This window comes from Apaloderma vittatum, unplaced genomic scaffold (genome assembly GCF_000703405.1).
Source record: "Apaloderma vittatum isolate BGI_N311 unplaced genomic scaffold, ASM70340v1 scaffold13483, whole genome shotgun sequence".
Classification (NCBI taxonomy): domain Eukaryota; kingdom Metazoa; phylum Chordata; class Aves; order Trogoniformes; family Trogonidae; genus Apaloderma; species Apaloderma vittatum.
In genome coordinates this window covers 489-22199 of record NW_009708679.1, presented here as the reverse complement: position 1 = coordinate 22199, position 21711 = coordinate 489, and the positions used below count along the sequence as shown (strand labels likewise).

Below are 21711 nucleotides of genomic sequence, written 5' to 3'. Positions count from 1 at the left end.
CTTAATATTACTTTACAAAGAGTAAAGCTTGACATATGGCAATGCTACATGTTCATCTTTCTCTTTGTTTTTCAGATTATGTATTTCAGTTCAGTTTTGTGCTGTGCAGGAGTGTTGGTGCCATTGTTTGTCAGAATGCTTCTGGATTTGGCAATGCCCTTGGCATGATGGTGGAGTCAGAGGGTTAGGAGCAAGCAGCAGTAGGAACACCGAAACCCTCACCACAAGTGACTGCACAGATGTCTATAGCCATGGGTCTGGGTGGCACAAGTATAGGTACACTTATACAGTGCTTAGTGCGGTTTTAAAGATCTTGCTGATAAAAACCACAAGTTTTGTTGAAGTTGAGTGTTCTGAAATGAAGAATTCATGTTTCACACAGCACTGAATTTGTTAGATAATTTTGAAACGTCTTATTTATTTTCTCAACTGAAACAATTTTCTTGTTTTGAATCTACTGACTTCAGTTGATCTGAATTAGAAATTATTAATTTGAGGGAAAAGAAATATTTGAAAATATAATTTAGTTTTAATGATAATTCTCTGAGGAGGATTTTGTATCTGATGCTATGGAGGCCAATAGAAATTCTCAAAGGCTGAGGTTGAAATGAGGTAAGAAAGAAGGGCAAGGTACTACCTCTTTGCCAGATTCCCACGTGGATTGTGGTGCTCTTCTAGTACATCCAGAGCCATTTTGCCTGCCCTGATTCTCTGTAGGCAAAATGTGGTTGGAAATTCTGATGGGTGCATCCATGCAACTCTCTCTCATGCATAAGAAACAGTGGCTTCAAAAGAGCTATTTTGGCTCTGTTTCTTACCAGTTGTCATCCCAAAATGTTCTAGCAATGTATTTTTGGAAGAGACTTCAATTAAGTTAAAATTTCCTATAACTATTATATTTCTATTTCATTGTACAAAAAGGAAAACAGCATTAAAAAATAAACAGCCCTTTCTTGCTCAATGGTCTGTTTGTGCTTTGAGTATGAAACACAATGTAATATTTTATTTTGGATCATTTAATTTTGCAGGTCTTGCCATTGCAAAACGAACTAAAATCTCTGACCTTCCTCAGCTTGTTAGCCGCATCTCACAGTCCAGTTGGTTTGGCAGCAGCAGCAGCTCTCACTTGTATTGCAGAGCACGTGATTGACTAGCCACACCTTGACATTCACCTTTCTGCCAAGGTTCTCAAAATTGTGGCGTATCTGGGTACCATATTGGGGTGTAGCTTTCAGGGCTTCTTTAGTGACTTACAGAAAATTGCCACGTACTCTTTAGTCTGTCATATGAAGTTGAGTAGAGGTGCTTTTTTGTTTTTCGCAAAACACAGTTGAATCCTAGCTGGAGCTGGGGGCTAAACTCTTCTAGCTCCTTTGTGAGGGGAGAGGAGTAGTGTTATACAGCTTAACAAATCTGGTAGGACTGGAACATGAGGAGGTTAGTGACTTTGGGTTTTGTGTTGATTAGGAGAGATGTCAGTGTTGGTCTCAAGACTTCTTTTGCTAGACTGGCTTTGCTAGAGAGTGCTTCTTTAAGGGTCTGACCTTAGATTCCACACAGCATTACTCCCAAGATATTTGTGTAAACAACTAGTGGCTAGAGGAATGGTAGCAAGAGATCTTTTAGGTCCCTGTGTATCAATTATTTCCTACTCTGATGACATACAGCTATTGAAGCTTTGTGTTCTGAATAATTACTGTGTCCTATTTGCTACTACAAGTGATCATATACCAAACTGCTTATAGTTTCCCACAATTAATAAGCCTGAATTAGGAGCCACAGAGTATGACAGGAGCTGGAGCTCTTCTGTTTCTGAGACTTTGAAAAAAATTCCAAAGTATTTGTCTTGTATCTGCAATAGGTGCATCTTTCTTCCAACTAAACTAGTTTTCAAGGAGACCAGTGTCTTTGGTATTTTTATTCTGTATCTGTAGCATGTCTTAATTTCTAATACTTTAGCATTAGAGTGCTTAGTCTGTACAGTGTTAGAGCACCCATGCTTGCTTCCAGATTTGCTGAACTCTGCCATTTCTACTTAAGCACCACTAGTTGAACACTGGCTTGCTGACAGCATCTACAGCTAGCGTGATAATTTTTACATTGGATCTAAGCTACCCCCCTGGACTAGTGTGCAATCTTGGTGTTACAGGACTCTCCACAATCATTACGGTCATAGTATCAAGAGAGCAATTCTTGAACCTCTTCATTGCAAATAAATACAACGTTTTTGCACGCACATCCAGCAATGGCTGAATGCTAGCCACAATGCAGTTGTGCACGTTAGCTGAAAAGTTTGGCATAAATAAGGAGGAATCAACAAAGCACTCTGCACAATGTTTATCTAGCCTTATAGAAATTCCATAACAAGTCTGAAAGCCCCTGCAGGATCCCACAAACCACACTGCAGAGATCCAAATCTTTTTAGCCAGCAGCAGTGTTGTAAAATAAGCTGTGGATGTTTATCTAGTTAGATATGTATATGTAATCCTAGCCATTGCTGTAACTGTGGACTAGTTCTGGAAAGAAATGAGAGTAAGGGTCTTGTCCTTCAAAATAACAGATTATTTCAGCTCCTATTATGCCTGTATAATCTTTCAGCAAAAATTCTAAAGTAGTGTCTGCTTACATGACCAAAGCCAGTAATGATTGTACGTAATGATCTTCTGCTAACTGGGTGCTTGCATGAACTTTTATTTGCTTTTGTTTCACTTACTTAATATTTTCAGAATGGTATCATTTCTTGAAATATGAATTTAATTTTTCTTTCCTCATGTGGTGTTTACTGAATTGCCTGGACTGACACTGACAGCTGTAGGTGGAGCAGATATGCCTGATACTAAAATACCAAACAGTTACCCTGGCTGAGCCCTGTGTGCAGAAGGATTTCTTGAAAACAGTCTTGACAACTGTGGGTGCCTTGATTTCGTTCCTCTGGATGGAGCTATGCTGTCATGTGTTGTGTCTGTGGTAAGGAAATACCACTAGTTTGTCCCATTTTCTGTGTGAAATAAGACTAGGGTATCTACTTTGGAAACTTTTAGAAATAAGATGTTGCAAGAGATTGGATGACTGGGCTGGCTTCCTGACCGAGTTTTCCTCATAATGGTAGCAAATAATGAAAAGTTACGACAACTGGATAGATGACTGGTGGGATTTCTAGAATTAGGATTTGGCAAATGAACTCCTTAAATGCCAAGGACAGCAAAGAAATGGGAACGTGTCTGGGTTGCATGATGCAGAGCTATAGAGAGATATCCAGCCAACTCAAGGATTTCAAGCAGCATATACGTACTAGGAGAGCCCTTTCTCATTTTACCTTGCTTTTTAAGCTCCTTTACCCATAGCTCAAGCACTTCCACGTGGCATTTCACTGAACAGTGTCAACTTGTTGACAATTCAGTTCTGGATGGTCACACAGGCACGGTGTGCCGGGCATTGACTGGCACTCACGTTGGCGTGGAGATTAAACGGTTGGCCTTGAGAGAGCCAATTTCTTCAGATGGAAGTGGTGGTCTTGTACCATAAGAGAACTTCTGTAGCTTTGCCTGAATTCTAGCTGTTCTGTATGTAAACAGTTTCTAATATGCTAAATCTGGCAATTGAACTTTAAAAACAACTAGAAAAAGCAATAACAGTAGCATAAGTTAATATTTTTAAAAATGCTGAATGGCCCTTGCTGAAGGATCTCACCCAGCAACTGACTTTGAGGAAATGGGAAATGTGCTGTTTCATAACAAGCAAGAGAGGAGATGTAATTTAAACAAAGAACATATTTGTTTTGCTAGGGAAAAAAGTTAAGGTATTTTAGGGAGAAGAAGAAAAATACTTAAAATACGGCTGAAAAGGCTTTCCCAAAGGTGTATCTGAAAAATCTGTTTGAAACGTTTGATTTTTATGCCATGTGAGATGCTGAAGCTTTAAAAAAAAAAAAAAAAAGCAATGTGATATTGAACTGTTGAACCATTGCTGTATCAGCTTCACAACTTGTTAAAGTAAACTTTAATGAGCTGAAGAATAACGCAGCTTGCTTTCCCAAACAAATGACATGGGAACTGGGAATTTACAGAAAATGAACTATTTATTCAGGGATTCTTTTAATGGACTTGGAACTGTTGCTTTGACCAATATGCTCATTTAATGCATTCACATTTAGGCCATAATGAGATCTTGCCAAATGTTGTTTTGAGGGGATATAGCACAGCATCTACAGCAGGAAGGAAACCCATGGAAATTGTTAGAACTTGCACTGAAGCTGGATGAGATCATTAAACTATTGAAATGATAAAGAAATCTAATTCTATTATTACCCCATGTGAGAGTTTAGGTACTTCTTGTTCTATTACTCAGTAACAGGCTTTTCATCATCCGATACTAGCAGTTGCTCCTGCCTGGGCTTTGCCCATAAATACAGACCTCTACAATCGTTAGTCAACTTCATGCCTACTCACCTCTCTTCCTGTGTATATGCTGTGCTTCCTCAGAAGCTGGAGTGTCCTGAGCTTTCCAGCAGAGGACCATTTTTCTTTACCTTGAAACCTGTTCTGAAAACCGAAGCCTGCTGAGTCATTTACTTGAAGGCTACCTGACTGCATGCTATTAAAGCATTGCCCAGCTTCACCTTGACAAGTCTGCTATTCCTTCATTTTAACTTTTATCCTTGATTTTGAGGGTTATATTTGATTTCAAGTGTTTCAGGACACAGATTTTTGCTTTCTTGTCTGTTGCAGACTACTGCTAAGTAAATTTGTATTATGGACATTAAAAATAAATATAAGCTGGAAATGGGGTTATAACAAATGCTTGGTCACAAAATACAAGGCTGTATTTCTTTCCCATGTTTGCAGTGAAATGCTTTGTTCAGATGTATTCAAAAAGTACATTTTTGGGTCTTGGTGCCTACTTGTCACTAGTAAATCCATTTAATACAGTGTGCTGGATGTATGTGACACTAATGAAAGCTGAAAGCTTCTTGATGTAGTGAATTACATAATTAATGTTCTAATTCTAGTTAACCAACATTTTTTGTTAGAAGTATTATGCTTGATAAAGCAGGATACATCTTGGCAGTACTAAAGTCCTCATTATCTTGTAATGACATAGGATAGGGCAAAAGGCTTCATTGAGGTGCTAGACCTGAGACTACTCTAAACTTAATTTCATCAAGTTTACACCATTTTGTCATATTCTGGAATTTCAGCATTTTATTATTGATGTTCATTTCAGCTGCAATGTAAGTCGGACCTGTTCTTTGTGATTCGACCTTAATGAACTATGCATCACTTGGTATCTGTGAACTCTGATGTGAATTTTAAAAAATAATCCAAGTCTCTAGTGTAGAGCTGGGGACTGAGGAAATACAAAGAATTTGGGCACAAACCTTAGATGGAATTTTTTTTTACCCTTTGAATGGTACTAATTTATAGCAAAGAAATAAGAGATGAAGTCACTGAACTTTCTTCACTGGGCTTTGCTATTCATGCTATTTCTCATAAAGTAAAAAAATCTATTACTTTCCATAAAATGGGCAATCTGGCATTGCTGAGAATTATGCAGGGTAATCAGCTATTCAGTCAGAGATTTTTCTAAGAATGGCAAGCTTTAGCCAACATTCATTTTCAATTTGTAACAGTAACAAAAATGTTCGTCTCATGGTATTTTAGGAGAGTTTAATTTCTGTAGGATAACTATATATGGAAAATATTAACGGACATCAGGAAATATTCAGTTTTCACTCATGTCATCTACAGGACAGAAATGGGTCGGCTAATAATTCTACTTTCATTATAACAAATTGCAAGAAGTTAGAGTACTTTATGAATGCATGCGAACAAAAGATTATGGTTCCAAAAATGTAGGAGAGAATCCTAAAATAAAATAGTTTTTATGTACTGGAATGCCTGAAGCTCTTGAGCACTTGCTGTGTAGACAGCTGACTTGTCCTGCACCTCTGCTGAAACCTGAGGTGAGACAGGTTTTCCCTCCCCTAAGTTACAGGTATTAGAAGCACCGTGTATACCTACACTTGCAATGAAGCAGACTTCTCTAGCTGACCCACGAATACAGTTGGCTTCTTTCAGATGCAGCTGCACGCAGCTCGTAGCCAAACGGATGGGTCGTCATGATGAGGGGCCTCGGGAAGGAGAAGGATATGGAAAAAAAGGAAGAGAACTGCCAAAGTGCCTCCCTCAGCAAAGCAGGCTGCTGTAAAGGGTAATGTTAAGTGCTGTTGTTTTTGTGTAGTCACATTAAAAAATCCAACAGAAAACACTCAAAGTCCTAGAAACTTGTTATTAGTCAAGATGTTTATATACTCTTCTCCTGAAGATTAAAGAAATTATTTTTAAAAAGAGTAAGAGGCTTTATTTGCAATAAAAGAGTGAATTCCAAACAGAACGCTGCAGTGTTAGAAACACGCACACACAAAAATTGATGTTCAGGGTGTTAATGATTTTGTGGGTTTCATTTTCACTCACTTAAGTGTCTCTTTTGGATTTTTTTTTTCCCTATATGAGTCCTAGGTTTGTAAGGATGGGAAATCTTTCCTAATATATTCCACACTGCAGGTGACAGCTCATAAAGGAAGGTTTAAGAGCTACGTTTAGTACCATAGGATCTTGAATTTACTGCCTCTGAGAAGACTCCATGCCAAATCTTTTCAGCTGACAATGTTTCTGATTCACTGTCTATCTTATAAACTCAATCTGGAAAGGCAAGATGACAGATCTACTTTTCATGAACATCAGAAATATGTGTAGCCTCGTTGCTGTAAATGAGGCTAACCTGCTTGCATGCCTGTTACCATCTGATGTTTTAAGTTTGTCAACATTATATTTGCATGCATTTTAGCAACTTAGAAACAGCAGGGAAAACAGACATTTCTTTAGACTTTTATTCTTCTCTCTGCTCAAAGCAGACCTATGGTTGTCTTACACCTGGAGGCTGTTCTCCATGTAACAGTACACTAAATTCCTTTGGCTCATACATCTCGGTCACTTGGAGGTCCGTTGCAGAAGATATAAAAATGGTAGAGCCAGCACATCCTTGCCTTCTCTGGTTGCCAGACTTCTGGGAGGCATAGCCAGCCCTGTGGTTAAAACGGTCAAGAGGAACAGAAGCTGGAACATGATGCTGATTTCAGTAAGGACTCTAGGAGACTGAACAGATGTGCTGGCCTTTAAGCTTGCCTTTACTGGGCAAACTGTGAACTTTAAAAAAAACAAAACAAAACACTGGTAGGCACATGGGTATGTTGGACAGAAGAATCACTGCTGCTTTTGCAGATGTCATATTTCACAAAACCTCTAAGAGTTCCTTGAAGGATTCAACAACGACCGTGAGGATAAGGTTGATCGAGTTGATACTGCTGGTGCTACAGCTCTAAACTAATCCCATTTCTTCATCCATAGAATTACTCTAGAAATACACCATTCATGAGCACTATGGCTAGAGGTTTTAGGAATTACTAGCAATATTTAGAGCTGTATTCTACCTTTTTAACCCAAGCTGTGGAATCTCTTGGACTACTAAAATGTTAATTCCTGGACCTACAGTAGATAGGGTAAATGGAGTGCTTCTTGCATGCAGAGCCATGGAACTGAGGAACTGAACAGAATAAAGATTCTAGACTTGGACTGTAAATGAGTAGCGCTGAAATAAACTCCATGGTATAGCACAATGGACGTCATCCTCAAGTTCCACATACACGCTCTGTTTAGCAACCTTACAAAGGCCTTGCGTAAGACTGCCTCTTAAATCTTAGGAGTATTTATTTTCATGCTATCTTACATAGAGAATGCACAAAATTTTTAAAATAGTTTTCATTAGCACATGCCAAGATTTGATTCTAGGTTTGAACACTAACAGATGGACCTAATTTCTTCATTCAGATGAAACAACAAACTGTCATCGTTCATTGTATGCTTGATTAATGTGCCTTGGTGTTGTCTCGATAACTTGAAGCAGTGGCTTTTCCTTTCATAATAACACATTTTGTAATATATTTCCTTTTTTGTCTCAGATACAGACTTGGCTCTGGCTATTGGTGCAAATGACAGTAAACTCAGCAGCAGCGGAAGATCCCAGAACCACTGTCACTAGCATGCTAATGCTGGAACTCTGGAAAACACAAAAGGTACTAAACCCCAACGACAGAGTTTGGTACAGTGTTAGTTACAGTATGTTAACTTTCCACAGGAAAAGTGCCAACATAAGAGAGACAAAGAAGAAATGTCTTTTCTAAATGGATGTCTCACAAAAGAAACAGACATAGGCTCGTGTTTCACTGAAAATGGCCAGAACGGCAGAACGTTGCATGGGCCTAAAAAAGAAACTCCTGGCCATTTCCACAGCGCCATTCGCACGCCAGGACAACTGCAGTGCTGCTCTCGTTACCTTGCTTGCTTGAATCTATGGTGTTAGTTTTCATGGACTTCAGAAGATTCAAGATTTCTTGTTTCTTACCCCATTATATTGTAAGTAACATCAGTTAGGCTATGCCTTCATTAGAGATTGTTCTGCTTTTAAGAGTTTGCTGGTATAATTTTGTTGGCAAACTCCCTGGCAACTGCTTCAGGCATTGATTTTTAAACCATTTTCCCAGAAAAAATAAGTCATATTTGGCAATATAAAGGCTTCTGTTATACTTTTTTGCCACTAGTCATGATGGAAAAGAATACAAGCATTTTTTGTACTCCTAACTGGCACAGGTATGCTGATCGAAGCCAATATTCTAAATGCGCTTAGACATGTGTGAGGTTAAAAGAGGAAGTACTGTGATCCAAAGGAAGCCTGTGAACAGAAAAAGCTACATAGAATGTTCATGCTGCGTTTGGCAAACAATGTAGTCATGAAACTGAGGCCCCAGAAATAATTTTTAAAAGAAATAAAACACGTATGTTCTTGAAATACAGAATTTTATTTAGCTTTAGCAGCCACGTTTGGAATTAAGCCTATAGTTACACTTCAGCAAAATTTTGCTGGAACCTGAAGTATTCTTTTGTGGAAAAGACACTATGGAATTTTATTTTTTTTTAGACTTGCAAAGAATTTGATTCTGTTCAACTCATTAGCATCTGTCACTAAGGGAAATTTTCAGAAATTCTACAAAAGCAGACATTTAGGCTGTGATGGTGGCACTCGAGTATGGTTTTTAAAAAAGATCTGCTGATTTTAAGAGACACTTCCAAGGTGAGTACATCCTGGGAATATGTTTTATAATTTAATATTTAATTGAGTAGAAGTAAGGTTCTCCATATGGAAACCAGCTTAACTCATTACGATGAAGGCCTCAAGTCCTAAAGTATGTTTAAAACCAGGACTTGTAGTCATTAACAGATATATTAATATGACTAGAGATTATATCCAGTTGTTGACAGATTCTCTGCTGAAGATGATACCAAGACATAAAATGTCACAAAACCTTGAAAAGTCCCTGTTATTTAGCTCATGGATAACTTTATTAAAGTTACATGTTATTCTAGATTGTATGAACAAAAATGTATTCTCATAGAGTAAAGGTCAGCTCTTAATCTCATTTTGGTAGGACAGACAGTGTATTATATAACTTATATGAGTAGGTTTACATGCTGTTGCGTTTGTTACAAAATTACACTGAAATAGAGTAAATACTAGCATAAACCAAGGGCTTTATTATTTATATATGAGTAGTTTATAAAACCCCGTAACATCAGAGAAACATGAATTCTGGTTTGGTTATTTATTCTCCAGTAAGTAATCAAAAGACAACAAAGAAAGCATCACGTTGCATTACATATATGTTCTCCATCAAAGGTCGTATATGTGCATGTTCGCTGTGCGTGCTCATGCACGCGATTACTCAAGGGAAATGCGCTGGCCTGAGTAGCAGGATGGGCGAGCTCTCGCTCCTTTCTCCTCTTCTCTGCTAAACAACTGGCAGAGCGTGATCCATGGTTTCCTCTGGGCAGGCGAGCCAGAATTTCTGTGTAGTTCAACACTCTAAATTTTCCTTTGCTGTTTTAATCTTAATTGTTTTGGAATAACCTGTTCGCCCCTTGGGTATGTTTTTGGCATGCCCTGTTAAGCCTGGATGGACATGCTTAACTTTGGGTGTGTTATTTTTTTAAAAAAAAAAAATCTAGTATTTCAGTGCTGCTTCTAGAGGCAGAGGACATGAGTAGGGAACTCAGCAGCGATATTCAGAATGATGGGAAGGTATGAAATACTTTTTGTTTTTCAAGTGTATTGTTTGGAGGGATAATGCAGTACTTGTGCTGGACATCCAAACAAATGAATTCACAGTCAAATTACTCATCTTTGTACGTTAACAGGCTCAGATACACGTCTCTAATGAAAGTACTTATTTGCTCTGTACATATAGATAAACACCTATATATATAACAGTTTATTTTTTAATTTTGTAAACTCTGATACCATGCTTTGATTTTCTTTGTCTTTATGTTCCCCAAGACAGAAACAGCATAGGAGAAAATCTTCTGTCTCCAATGCATTTATCGCTAGGAAGGAGGTATATATTATGTACTATGTACCCATGTACACATACTTTTGTATAGTGTTCCTATCCCTGTTGTTGGAAAAATTTATCATCAGAACCTTTGATATAATAATACTCAGCCTTTAGATTTAATGCTGAGTTTAACTGCCTTATGGTCCCAGCTTCCTATGTAGAGACAAGTTATTCAGAGGCAGACATTTACTTGACAGGCAAGGGAAGTGAAGCACACAGGATCATAGGTCAAGTAGGACTCGGTCTTGGGGGTACTGATGTGAAGCATTCTCTTCTTTTCACTCTTCTCCAGTATGCTTCTAAATATCCTAGCACAACACCAGAGGTCTGAAAAGTCAGCAGTAAAATCACAGTTGATGTGAACGTGGTAACAGCACCAGCATTGCTAGTTAGACAAAAGTTTTCAGTGAAGTGAAAATGAAAAGTCTGGTTTGCATTAGAGAAGCAGTTGTCACCTCTCACTGTGTGACTTAAGAACTATTTTGGCAGGTAGTGGTGAAGAAATCACACCACTGTGAGTGTTTTTGAAGTTTAACATGGTACCGTACTTTTAAAATTCTACAGAATCTGATTTCTCTTCAGAAACCATACAATGGCAGCAATGTGTTAACTTTCCCAACACAAGAAATGTTGTAAATTTCATAAATACTCTGAATGTTAGTATTACTAGGTGTCACCAGTGAAAATCAACATTCTTACTAATGACAGCAATGAAATTTTACTAAAATATCTCTCAAGACAAGGGATAACAGTTCAGGAGTTGTGCCGAGTTGTTCAGTACCTTAACGGGTGACCTTGTATTCTGATATCAAGAGATCGGCATCTTACTGCCACATGCTCCCTTCACCTTAGTAGGAAAGCTGCCCTGTTTTAACAGTCAGTGGTGAATCTTAAGTTTTGTATTGCAAAACAAGTTTGAATTCAGCTGATGCACAGCTTTTTGAAATTTTTTTTGAATATTTTTTTGAAATACTTTAAAACACAAGTTAATGGTACTTGGGAGTGTATTAACTGTGTTACAGTAAATGATGGGAAACTCCCCTCCTTATTTTGGTATTTGCAAAGATAGGGACAGGTGGAGTGGATTTTCATAGCATATTACATTTTACATAAGTATGTCATGACGATCATTATGAAGACAGGCTGATTTTTAAAGCATTCAGGCAAAATAATGAAACTCAGTGCAAGAGAAAAGCAAGAACAGATTGCTACATTGCTCTGCAATTGGGCCTGAAGAACATTATGTGGAAAACCAGATGGACTCAAACAAAAAAATTGCAGGGACCAGTAGCAAAGGATTTAAATCAGGTGAGATTACAAGTGCTTTAGAAGGTTCTGCTGTGGATTCCAAGTTGCCATCTCTTTTCAATCTCAATGTATTTTGACCCCATGCACTAACATGACCCTTTACTCAACCCAGGCTTGGATGACATTTGTGCTACCTTCCAGGAAAGGAATTGTTTTTTGCAGCTCCATCTTACTCATTTTGAGAAAAGGATTAAATACTCCCCCTGACCACGCACAGAGGCATGCTAAAGTGAAGCCACTTCACGCTTCTGGCCAAACAAAGAACAAAAATACCTACAATAAGCAAAAGCAGATGGCTTCAGTGGCAGGAAATGAATGAGCCAGACTGCAGGTAAAATGGTTCTCGGAACACATCGAGGAGGTTTGTAGTGACAGGTTCTTTGTTATCCGGGCCTCCCCACAGGAGGCCAGATGTCTTCTGTTGTGAAAAGAGATAGATAGAGATGCTCTTCCTTTTCCTCCCCCTTTAACTTATGGCTGTTTAAGTTACTGCTAATGGAAGTAGAAGCCTGTTTTCCCCCCTGCTCTCTGATGTTTTTGGACACAAAAGCGATAGTTAGTGAAGAGGTGTTCTGATATGAAAGAAAAGGCCCAAAACTGGCCTATACCTCCCCATGACCCTCATCTTAAAGAACAGCGAGGTCAGTGCGGCTAATTGCACTTGAAAGGATTAACCACTTCATGGTTTTTGTTTGGTGGAATAAAATCATTCTTTAGTCTCAAAGCTGGAAAAATGTATCAGTGGTATTAAGACAGTTTCAGCACGAGGTGGATGTTTTGGTTGGTTTGGCTTCTTATACCAGTACTACAATTATACACTATACAATAGTTAAATATGTTTACAGAGGAGAGAATGGGAGATGAGAAAGAAGGAGAAACTACATCTGCTGCTCAGAACAGATCTGCAGCAAAAGTGACAATAACCTCTCTCCTGCCCTCATAAAAGGTTATCACATGAATATCAACAGACCTTAATTAATTACAGATAGTAGATACGCTTCTGTCACTTGTAATGACTCTTGCATTACACTGAGGTTGCACTGCATAAAAATTAATCTGAACCCAACTGTTGGACATGGTGTTCCAGATTTAAAATCTTTCTTGTACACTGATTTCACCTGAGAATTAAATTAATTTACTTTTGGAAGAGATTCTTAATTCCCGTTGTTCAAATAAAGTGAGGTACACAAAACTTAAATTTGGAAACTGTTTTTAACCTCAGGAAACTATTTTCCAAAAGTAACAAAGAACAGCTTATATAAGCTTTTATCTGACCTCTGCCTCTTCAATAAAAAAAACATGTTTTCAGGGAAATGTGTCTTGGAAGTAAGTCCCCCTCCCCCCAGATTTTTCTCTGGTTCTTGTAAAACATTAGGTCAGTGGGTTAATTTTATTTTTGTTTGTTTAAAGTGGGTGAAAGTTTCCTTCTCTAGCTATTATACTTGTGTGATTTGAAAAAAAATAAATTACAATGATCTTTAAGAAATACAAGAACAGATGGAAATGTCAAAAGACTATCAAAATTCCTACCAAAGGAAATAACCTCTCAATAGCAATAAGAACCAAATGAGCAAGAAATGTGTTGTTTCGATAGCACTGAGACAAGACTGCTGATTTTTCTCATTGTCTGGCACATGAACTCAATATACATGTATATTTAAAAACTGTCTTCTTCCTTCTGACTTCAAGCCTGTGGTGCTGTTACAGTTCCTGCGCACTTCATGTGCACTTGCGTAACTGGTACTTTTTTTTGCAAAAGGAGGAGATGTATTTTGGATGTCTATTGCAATGCATTTTCGTATGCATTCACTTGGGCAGATAAGCACACAGACCTGAGCACAGGCATGACTTGCAGAGAGAGCGTATTTGTATTTTGTGTTTTAGGCAATATGAACTTTGGTTTCAGTATCTTGAAGCATTAATAAACATAGTACAAATCCACTGTTTGAGCTTACATGGCATAAAAAAAGCATAAAAAGATTTTTCTTGAGGTATTTTTCAGGGCACTGTTTCTGTGTTTACCAGGGTGTGAGAGTGCCCTACTGGAGAGTAGGCTACAGGTGATAACAGGCCAATGTTTTGAGGAAAATGCACAATAAAAACTTCAGAATTTTTGTTTAAAAAATAATCTATAATTTTTTTTCTGTGTGGCTTTGACAAGATTCATTTGTTTCTTTTGTAACACACTTCTGAGAGTATTCAGAGATATTTATCCATCTTATATGGTACCTCTAATGAAACATTTATTTCTACCCTAACACTAGAATTTTTACCAATATTAATTTTTCTGGCAGAATATTCTAGTATGATCAACATATATTGATATAACTCTGTAAAAATATAGTTTAGTTTAGGTCTATTACCTCTGCCAGCATTAGCTGCACTGGTATAGCTTGACAGTGTCACACATATAATGCCACTCATGTGTGATGGGTCTGCCAGAAATTCTAAACATACCAGCAAAAAATTCATCAGCATAGACAAAGTCTTATTGAAGCTGCTCAAATTTGCGCTATTGGTGCAAAAGAAAAAGCCCAACAGATTTGTACTCTGCCTAATTTACGGAATTCTTGTCAGAAATGCTGTGGTCGGAACCACAGTCTTCCCCGTTTCTTGTCTCTGCAAATTACTTTGTCTCAGGTCCTGCAAAAATATCTATATTTTCCAACAACTCCTACAACGCAACGAGCCCGTTCTGCTGCTTAGAATACAAACATGTGACATATACCCTATTTTACTATGATATGTTACAGTGACATTTATTAAGTCAGTGTTCTTCACCATAATGCTATTATACAATAATCAACACTTGACTAAATTAATCTGTTTGAAGTGTAAAACTACCCAAGAAATTTAGGATAGTCTTAATATAAGTGTGTGAATGGTATTATAGAAATAATGCATAATGATGTTTAAAAAGATTTCTCTTTTCAATTACTAGGACAATCTTACAGAATTAATCTTGAAAGTACATAATTTATAATCTATTCAATTAATGTGGTCTTTTTTTATTGGTGCTCCCTCTCCCAAGTTAAATACCATCCTAGTAATTTCAGTCAGCTTTTGATATCATAAAAGTGGTATCAGTATTGCTGGGTAAAATGCAAAGAAAACGCCTGAAACGAAGTATTAATAAAAAGCTAGCATGCTAATTCCTTTTTACACTTAGAGAGATCTCTCCTTATAGCAAGACAGGCCAAGTCCTCTTATCCTCACGTCGGCAAATACTCTCCCACTGTGACATGCATAGCAGGTCTGTGGGCTTAAATATGGCAACAGGTATCAAAGCAAAACTGTTTTCAGGTAAGTAATTCTAATCAGACTGCTCCTACGAGGAGACCGACAACCTTAAGAATACAGGATGTGAGGTCTGCAGCTTACTTTTGGGCAAACGCTGTAGCCCTTATGAAGAGCATAATCTAATTTCAGATTTCAGTTAGATAAAAATAGTTACATTTGTGCAGTTGATTATTACAAAAGAAACAAAATAAAAGGTAGTGTTACTTACCTAGACAGGTATCTTACTCTTTTCCTGCACAGCACTTGGCATTTTTAATCAATGTGTACATAAACGAAAAGAAAAAGAGAAGATTATCATATTGTCCTTTGTAGCTCTCTTTCAAAATCTCCTGATGATAGTCCACAAGAAAGTAATAAATTGCTTCTATTGTGGAAAGGTATGTATCTGGCTTTCCCTTCTGATGACGCCAAAAGCAAGTCTTCCTGGTCTTCAATTCAATTTGCAGCAACCCTGTCAAGAAAAAAGTTGACAATGTGGATTGATGGATGGGATGCAAAGAAAGTCTTTAGTTTTGTTTTCTGACTTTGCTGCTAGATTGCTAGATGTTTGTGTGCAAATAATTTCTCTTCCTCTAGCTCCATTTTTAATCTGTAAAATGGAGGCAATAATTGAGGTGCTCCTTTGTGGACCACCTTAAAATTTGATGAAAAAGTGCTAAAATTTCTAGGATAAAATCCTCTTATTTGCACGCAGGAAGAGCGAAACACACACCTACAACTTGTCAATGTTCATAAAATGATTAATAAACTCCATCTTCTGCACAGCCGATACCCTTCAGGTGTCAACCAGAATGCCTCAGACCGCTGTTTTGCTGAACTGAGGAACATTTGCTAAGAACCAGAGACCTTTCATTTACACTTGTTAAGTAACTGAAATCTCACTGGGATTACTTGGGAGTAAGTATGACAGAATGTGGTCATTAATTTTATTAGAAACTAAAAGCATTCCCACTTGAGATAAAAGAAAGAAATTTGGCCTCTTTATGGCACATGAAAATCTTTCATCTACTGTCATTTCTGTTTTATTATTCAGACAAATTTTAAGCATGTATCTTAGTTTTTATGTTCCATTATCCACAAACTACTCAAAATTAAAGCCACCTTAATGTGTAAACACTTTCTAAACAGGATGGACAATTGAATTATAAAGACTAGCATATACATCTATCAATAATACCAAGATCAGGTCATAACATGATCTTTTTCTAAATGTTAATATCATATGCTAATCATGTGTGTATCATGAGATGGTCTAGTACACATAGTAGTATAAATAACAACATGGTTTAAGAATTGCTTGGAAGTTAGAGACAGAAGTTTGGACTGAGAAGTTTCAGTTAGGTCCAAATTCAGGAGCACAAACTGGCCTAAAGCCCAGCACTTGTAATTCTATACTTTTAACCTTCAAACTATGTTTAATTCTTCCTAGTGTAACTGCAAGATGGATTTAGTTGTTTGCTTTGCAGTTAGTAATGTATGGTATCTTGCATAGTAAATCTCCTATAGCATTAAAAAAACCCCTGAACCTGAAGATTCCATCACTGAATTTAAATGTTACTCGTAGCATTTCGAAACCAAAAATTCAAAATAACTTAGTCTAATTGTTACCTCTAATAGTTCTTCACGTGTGTATTCAAAATAGTAACAGGGAACTGTGCTAAGCTTGTTTCCTTCAAGAGGTTTCAGCACCTGAATTCTCAGCCCTAATGAAAATGAAAACTTTCATCTAACTCAGTGACATTTCCACCTTAAGAACAGTGAACTAAGTTTAGGAGATGATTCGTCCTATGTAAACTCCCACCCATTTGTGCTTTGAATACAAACACTGAAGGCAAGACCACTGAAACTACGGAGCTTACCACAAATGCAGGATCAGCTGATTTCCAACACGGAATTTTAGGAGTTTTTAACAAAAAAAAACAATTAGAGGGAGTTAAAGCTTACAGTTTACTGAGCATACTTCTATCAGCTGTACTGTATCTGTATCTATACAGCCAAAGGCAAGGTTTTATTACAAATACTGATTGCTCATACCAGAGCTTACAATGCTAAGGAAATTGATGTGTTAGTTTTGGCTTTTTTACCATCTGCATACTTTGAGCTCATTAGAAAGAAATTTTTCTATGAATCTGAGATCAAACAAAACAGAAATACAGCTGCCTTTAAATCTACTTAGGAAATGCAAACTTCCCTTACAAAAGTTATTCTCCTGTATATGCGTCTTACGGCAGATAACATCTTTCGGAGAAATCTCCCACCTTTCATTAAGTGTCCTTTCCCCCCCCAGTATGCTACATTCTATTATCCCAGAACAGTCCCTGTGCTCCCTCCTCTATAATAATCAAATGCTCAAACCTGTACGATCCTGTGTTAATCATGTTTGGTCACTGATGTTACATCTCAGAGAGATTCTAAGTTCTTACCACTAACACGTAAGTTGTAAAGTTTCCACATGTGCTGAAGCCTGTTGCTTACTCTGAGCTATCCATCACCTCTTTTTCCAAGAAATACTAGTGCCGAAAATGTTAAGTAACGAGTACAGTTTGCACTTGTAGTAGCTAGCAAGAGTTTAAGCTTTAACTAAATTGCCTATTGTTATTTTAATCATACAGTTAATTTCTATTTTTCACGTGTGTACAACACAACAATTTCATCAGTTTATGCCTAAGGAAACTCTGCCCCATTCATCTCAGAAGCCCAAACTGCAATTTCTAAAAGGAATATTAATGCAACTTCTGCCCTTTATGCCAGGCACTAGAAGAACCAAGGGATGCAACGGCTGTGCACACCAGCCATTACACCTGATGTGTGCAGGGTAAAATTCTCCAAGGGGTGTGGACAAGAGCGACTGACTTGCCTGACTAGTCACACCTTAGGGCAATCCTGAAAAAGCAGATAGCCAGCTGCATAGGAAATCATTCCAGCTTTCTCCAGAAGTCATTCAACCTACTGTTCTTCTATGTTCTACCATGACAACTTCCACTCTGTGAGACTAAGGAAATTTGTTCCAATAGAGAAGAGATATAAAACATAAATGCTTTCTTAACAGTAGTCTTATTACGCAAAGCAAATTATATGACATGAAATATAATGGAGTCTTTGGTACAAGAAGTCTTCTATAGTTCTGAAACAGCCTTTTTAATATTTCCTATATACTCAAATATAGAGTTAGGTATACTCTTACATGATGCTCAGGTCTATTACATACATTCATTTCCAGTAATCATTTCTGAAGCAGTAACATCTCAGTATGAACTTTTTTCTTACCTTGAAGTCGTTCATCAGTTATTATTTTGTTAGTCTGATTCCAGGTGCTGTCAATAAATATTATTTTCTTCAGTCCAGTGCCCTCGCTCCTGTTGCTTGAGAAGCATTCATTTAGATTTTTTTCTTCCTGAGGTTCTGTTTTTGCTTGCTTAAGAAGTGGCTCTCCAGAACAGCCATCATCATCACAGACACTTTTCTTAGTGTACTTCTGGAGATGGAAAGCAATGTCTTTTACTGAAACTGAATCAGGGCCAGGAAATATAAGTGCTATCTAAAAGAAGAAAAGAAAGAAATCTGAGTGTCAACAAGATATACTAAAACACAAGGCATTGTTTCATTAAAGAACAAAATCTTTCTATCCCTGACCACAAACATTCAAGTCAGGACAATATGAAAAAATAGCTCTTAAAAAATATTGTATTGTCTAAAAGGATAAAAGAATATATTAATGAGTAAAGATAATTAATAGAGATCTTTAATTAAATGTCATCTCCATGCCTCTACTACCAACTCTAATATTTCTGTAAAAAAGTGTTTTTTCAGTCAAGATAATGGCATTAGCCCTGAGGAAGTTCAAATTTCACTCATCGTTGCACTACATGGGGCAGGAAGACCAAGGGTCATAATTTCATTCACAAATTTTAGATTAGAAGAAAAAAATCTCTTCTGCCCTTGTGTCTATTGCAGGTCTCACAACTATCTGACATGAAAACGACCAGGGATGGCCTTATTTAGTATTTTTTTCAGTAGCTTATTGCAGCATTCAGAATCTGTGACTTGGTAAAACCTGGACAGTACGAAGTCGCTACAGTCTCTTCCCACTTTTGCCTGTCTTCTCCATTGCTCTTTCTGCTTTTTTTCTTCAGCCTCCTGCCTCTTTGTCACCTATGCTTTCCTGGATGGCGCGTTCCTTGAAGAAACGAACATCACTACGATGTAGATATTATCCTCTTCTTCATGTAGACAACCAATAATGAAGTGTTAATCATGACATCAAATATGTAAATATTAGATTTCAGATTAATTGCACCATTTAAATGAGCATATAAATGCAAGGTCATAGCTCACTTTTTTCCAGGCTCTGCACTGCCTGCAATGACTACAGTTGCATTCGAGTAGATTTTCTCTGTAACAGTGAACGTTAAAAATTTTCTGGAAGTTTAATACCACAGCTGCTGAGTATGATGAGCACAACACTTTTAACTGTTGTTTAACTTGCTCTAAGTTGAATACTTTCATGTGACTGGGTTAAACATTTCTTACGGTGCACAATAAATCAGATTACCTATTACCTAAGGTGGTGAACGTATGAAAGTCAAGACGGTTAGATGGTGCTGCAGTTTTCCCAAGCTTTGGAGGACAGTCCATAACCACGGTACATCTGCAGGCCCAAGCTTTGAGCGAGCGAAATGGAGGGGAACAGGATGAACAGAAGAGTGCTTCCCTCCCGCTCCCTCCCACCAGGGTGCAGTGCCACTGCAGGAGGAGGTACAGAAGATACCTCTGCATCTCCCCACCGCGACACCCAGCTATCTATATAGAATTTCTTACTTCATGTCTTTTTTCCTTATATTCTGGAATGCAAGGGTATTTATAAATTGTAACATCATCAGGTGCCAGGAGCTTAGCATGCACAGCAGTGCTTTTGCCATCTGTTTCATTTGGGTGTTTAATAATGTCAATCTTCACAGGTAACTACAGTAAGAAAAAAAGAAAAGAAAAAAGTAATATTTATGATCATGTATGCAGGTGCAAACATTTGTACAAAAATTTATGCAAAAATCCAGAAATCTCTATGGGCATTTAATTAAGACATATTTCACAATTCTCGACAGTGTTTTTCTCTTAATAGCTTTAGAACTAAACTAGAGAGAAGTGACAAGAAGCACCTGTTATATTCTCCCAGTTCATGTAAATACTTAAGTATATTAAGTACGCAATGAATGCAACTCGGAATGCTGCAGTAGTAGTGTGGGAAAACCTCTAGAAATAGTATTGGTAACGTAAATAAGATGCAGTCCTATTTCGAGCAATAATAAAATGGTCCTAAATATGAATACTTATATGCATTAGGTATTCACCCTATTGCAAAAACAGCCATTTAAAGGAAAACACACCTAAGGCCACTAGGTCAAATTTCCAAAGTAGTTCTAAAGAATTTTCATGATGCTTTCAAACTACAGAGTGTCTTCAAAATGCATTTTAGTTCCTAGGTGATTCTCCAAAATGTCCCTTTGATGGTTTTTCCTAGTGTTTTAGCTGAAAAGCATTAAGCTTTTCATTCTTTATTTATATTCATTATCTGAATTATACAGTCATGTTATTTAAGAATCCCTTTTAGCTCATATTTTATATAAAATTCACACTTGGTTATGGACAGGTTATATTTATATTCATAATATACTCTGTTCTGGCCCAAGCTCTTAGAAACTGAAGAATGAAGTTAACAGCACTGTAACGAAACTTTTAAGAAATAAGTGAAAACACAGCCATTTACAGGAGAAGCTGAGTGACTTCAGCTTATGTACTCATCTAGTAGATACATAAATGTTTATGTGAGGACTGGAACGTTGTCAGTATTTGTACATGTAATTCCTCAAATAAGAGCAATAATTTTATCTAACTGTACTTTATTCATACTTACAGCTGTGTTAAAGATGAATGCCCATAAAGAATGAATGAGAACAGAAATGGTCACAGACAGACTGTGACTCTCTGTCCCCGTTAACCTAAAGGCACAAGAACATTATAAAATATCCATAGGAAATATTAACCTTCACAGTGGGAATTTCTTTGGTAGGGACAGTTTCAACAGGAACAAAGCATGTATAACAATAGAACATCCTTGAACTACTGCATCGGGGGCATTTTGATCTCCCACTCTTTTTTGCCTTTTCAAGCACTTCCTGTGATGCCAGCTGTAATTGCTGAAGTGGGTTCTCTTGAAACGATGATGGAGTCTGCAATTCCAGGCTTTCCAAACATTCAGTATTTCTTTTTGGTCCTTGAGAGCTTTCTTCGTTTAAAAGTATAGATGAATTTAAAGACATGGTTAGCTGAAACAGACAACATGTTGCAAAATGATGTAACAATGCAGTCACATTTAACAAAAACAAATAAACAATCATTCCTGAGATGTGATCCAAAATTAAGTGTTTAAATAAAACCAAGCGTAATTTAATTGAAAAAATAACAAAACCAAAGCACTTTGCTAACATTCCAATAAAAATATAAAATTAATCGCTGAAAAAATAGCTATTATTTTCTAGTAAAATTAAATACTCCTGCATGCTGCGATACCTTCCCTTCCCTTGCCAACAAGCTCTAACTTT

General features: G+C 37.2%; 1 protein-coding gene across 1 annotated transcript; it reads right to left on the bottom strand.

The window, feature by feature from the left end:
• Positions 1–15220: 15220 nt before the first annotated feature.
• DTWD1 (DTW domain containing 1) lies at positions 15221–21432 on the bottom strand. The gene is made up of 4 exons (XM_009866655.1): positions 21154–21432; positions 19931–20074; positions 18380–18650; positions 15221–15563 (listed from the first exon to the last, which is right to left on the bottom strand). Exons 1-4 carry the CDS (start codon positions 21427–21429, stop codon positions 15334–15336), a joined length of 921 nt encoding a protein of 306 aa, XP_009864957.1. The 5' UTR covers positions 21430–21432; the 3' UTR covers positions 15221–15333.
• Between the last annotated feature and the right edge of the window lie 279 nt (positions 21433–21711).

Bases quoted from the DNA above. Each gene is read 5' to 3' on its own strand.
- DTWD1 (XM_009866655.1), bottom strand. From the start codon at position 21,429: ATGTCTTTAAATTCATCTATACTTTTAAACGAAGAAAGCTCTCAAGGA. The intron at 18,651-19,930 runs GTAAGAAATTCT...TTCTTCTTTTAG, and splicing joins ATAAGGAAAAAAGACATGAA to ATAGCACTTATATTTCCTGG. The intron at 15,564-18,379 runs GTAAGAAAAAAG...TTTTCTTGACAG, and splicing joins AACTGATGAACGACTTCAAG to GGTTGCTGCAAATTGAATTG.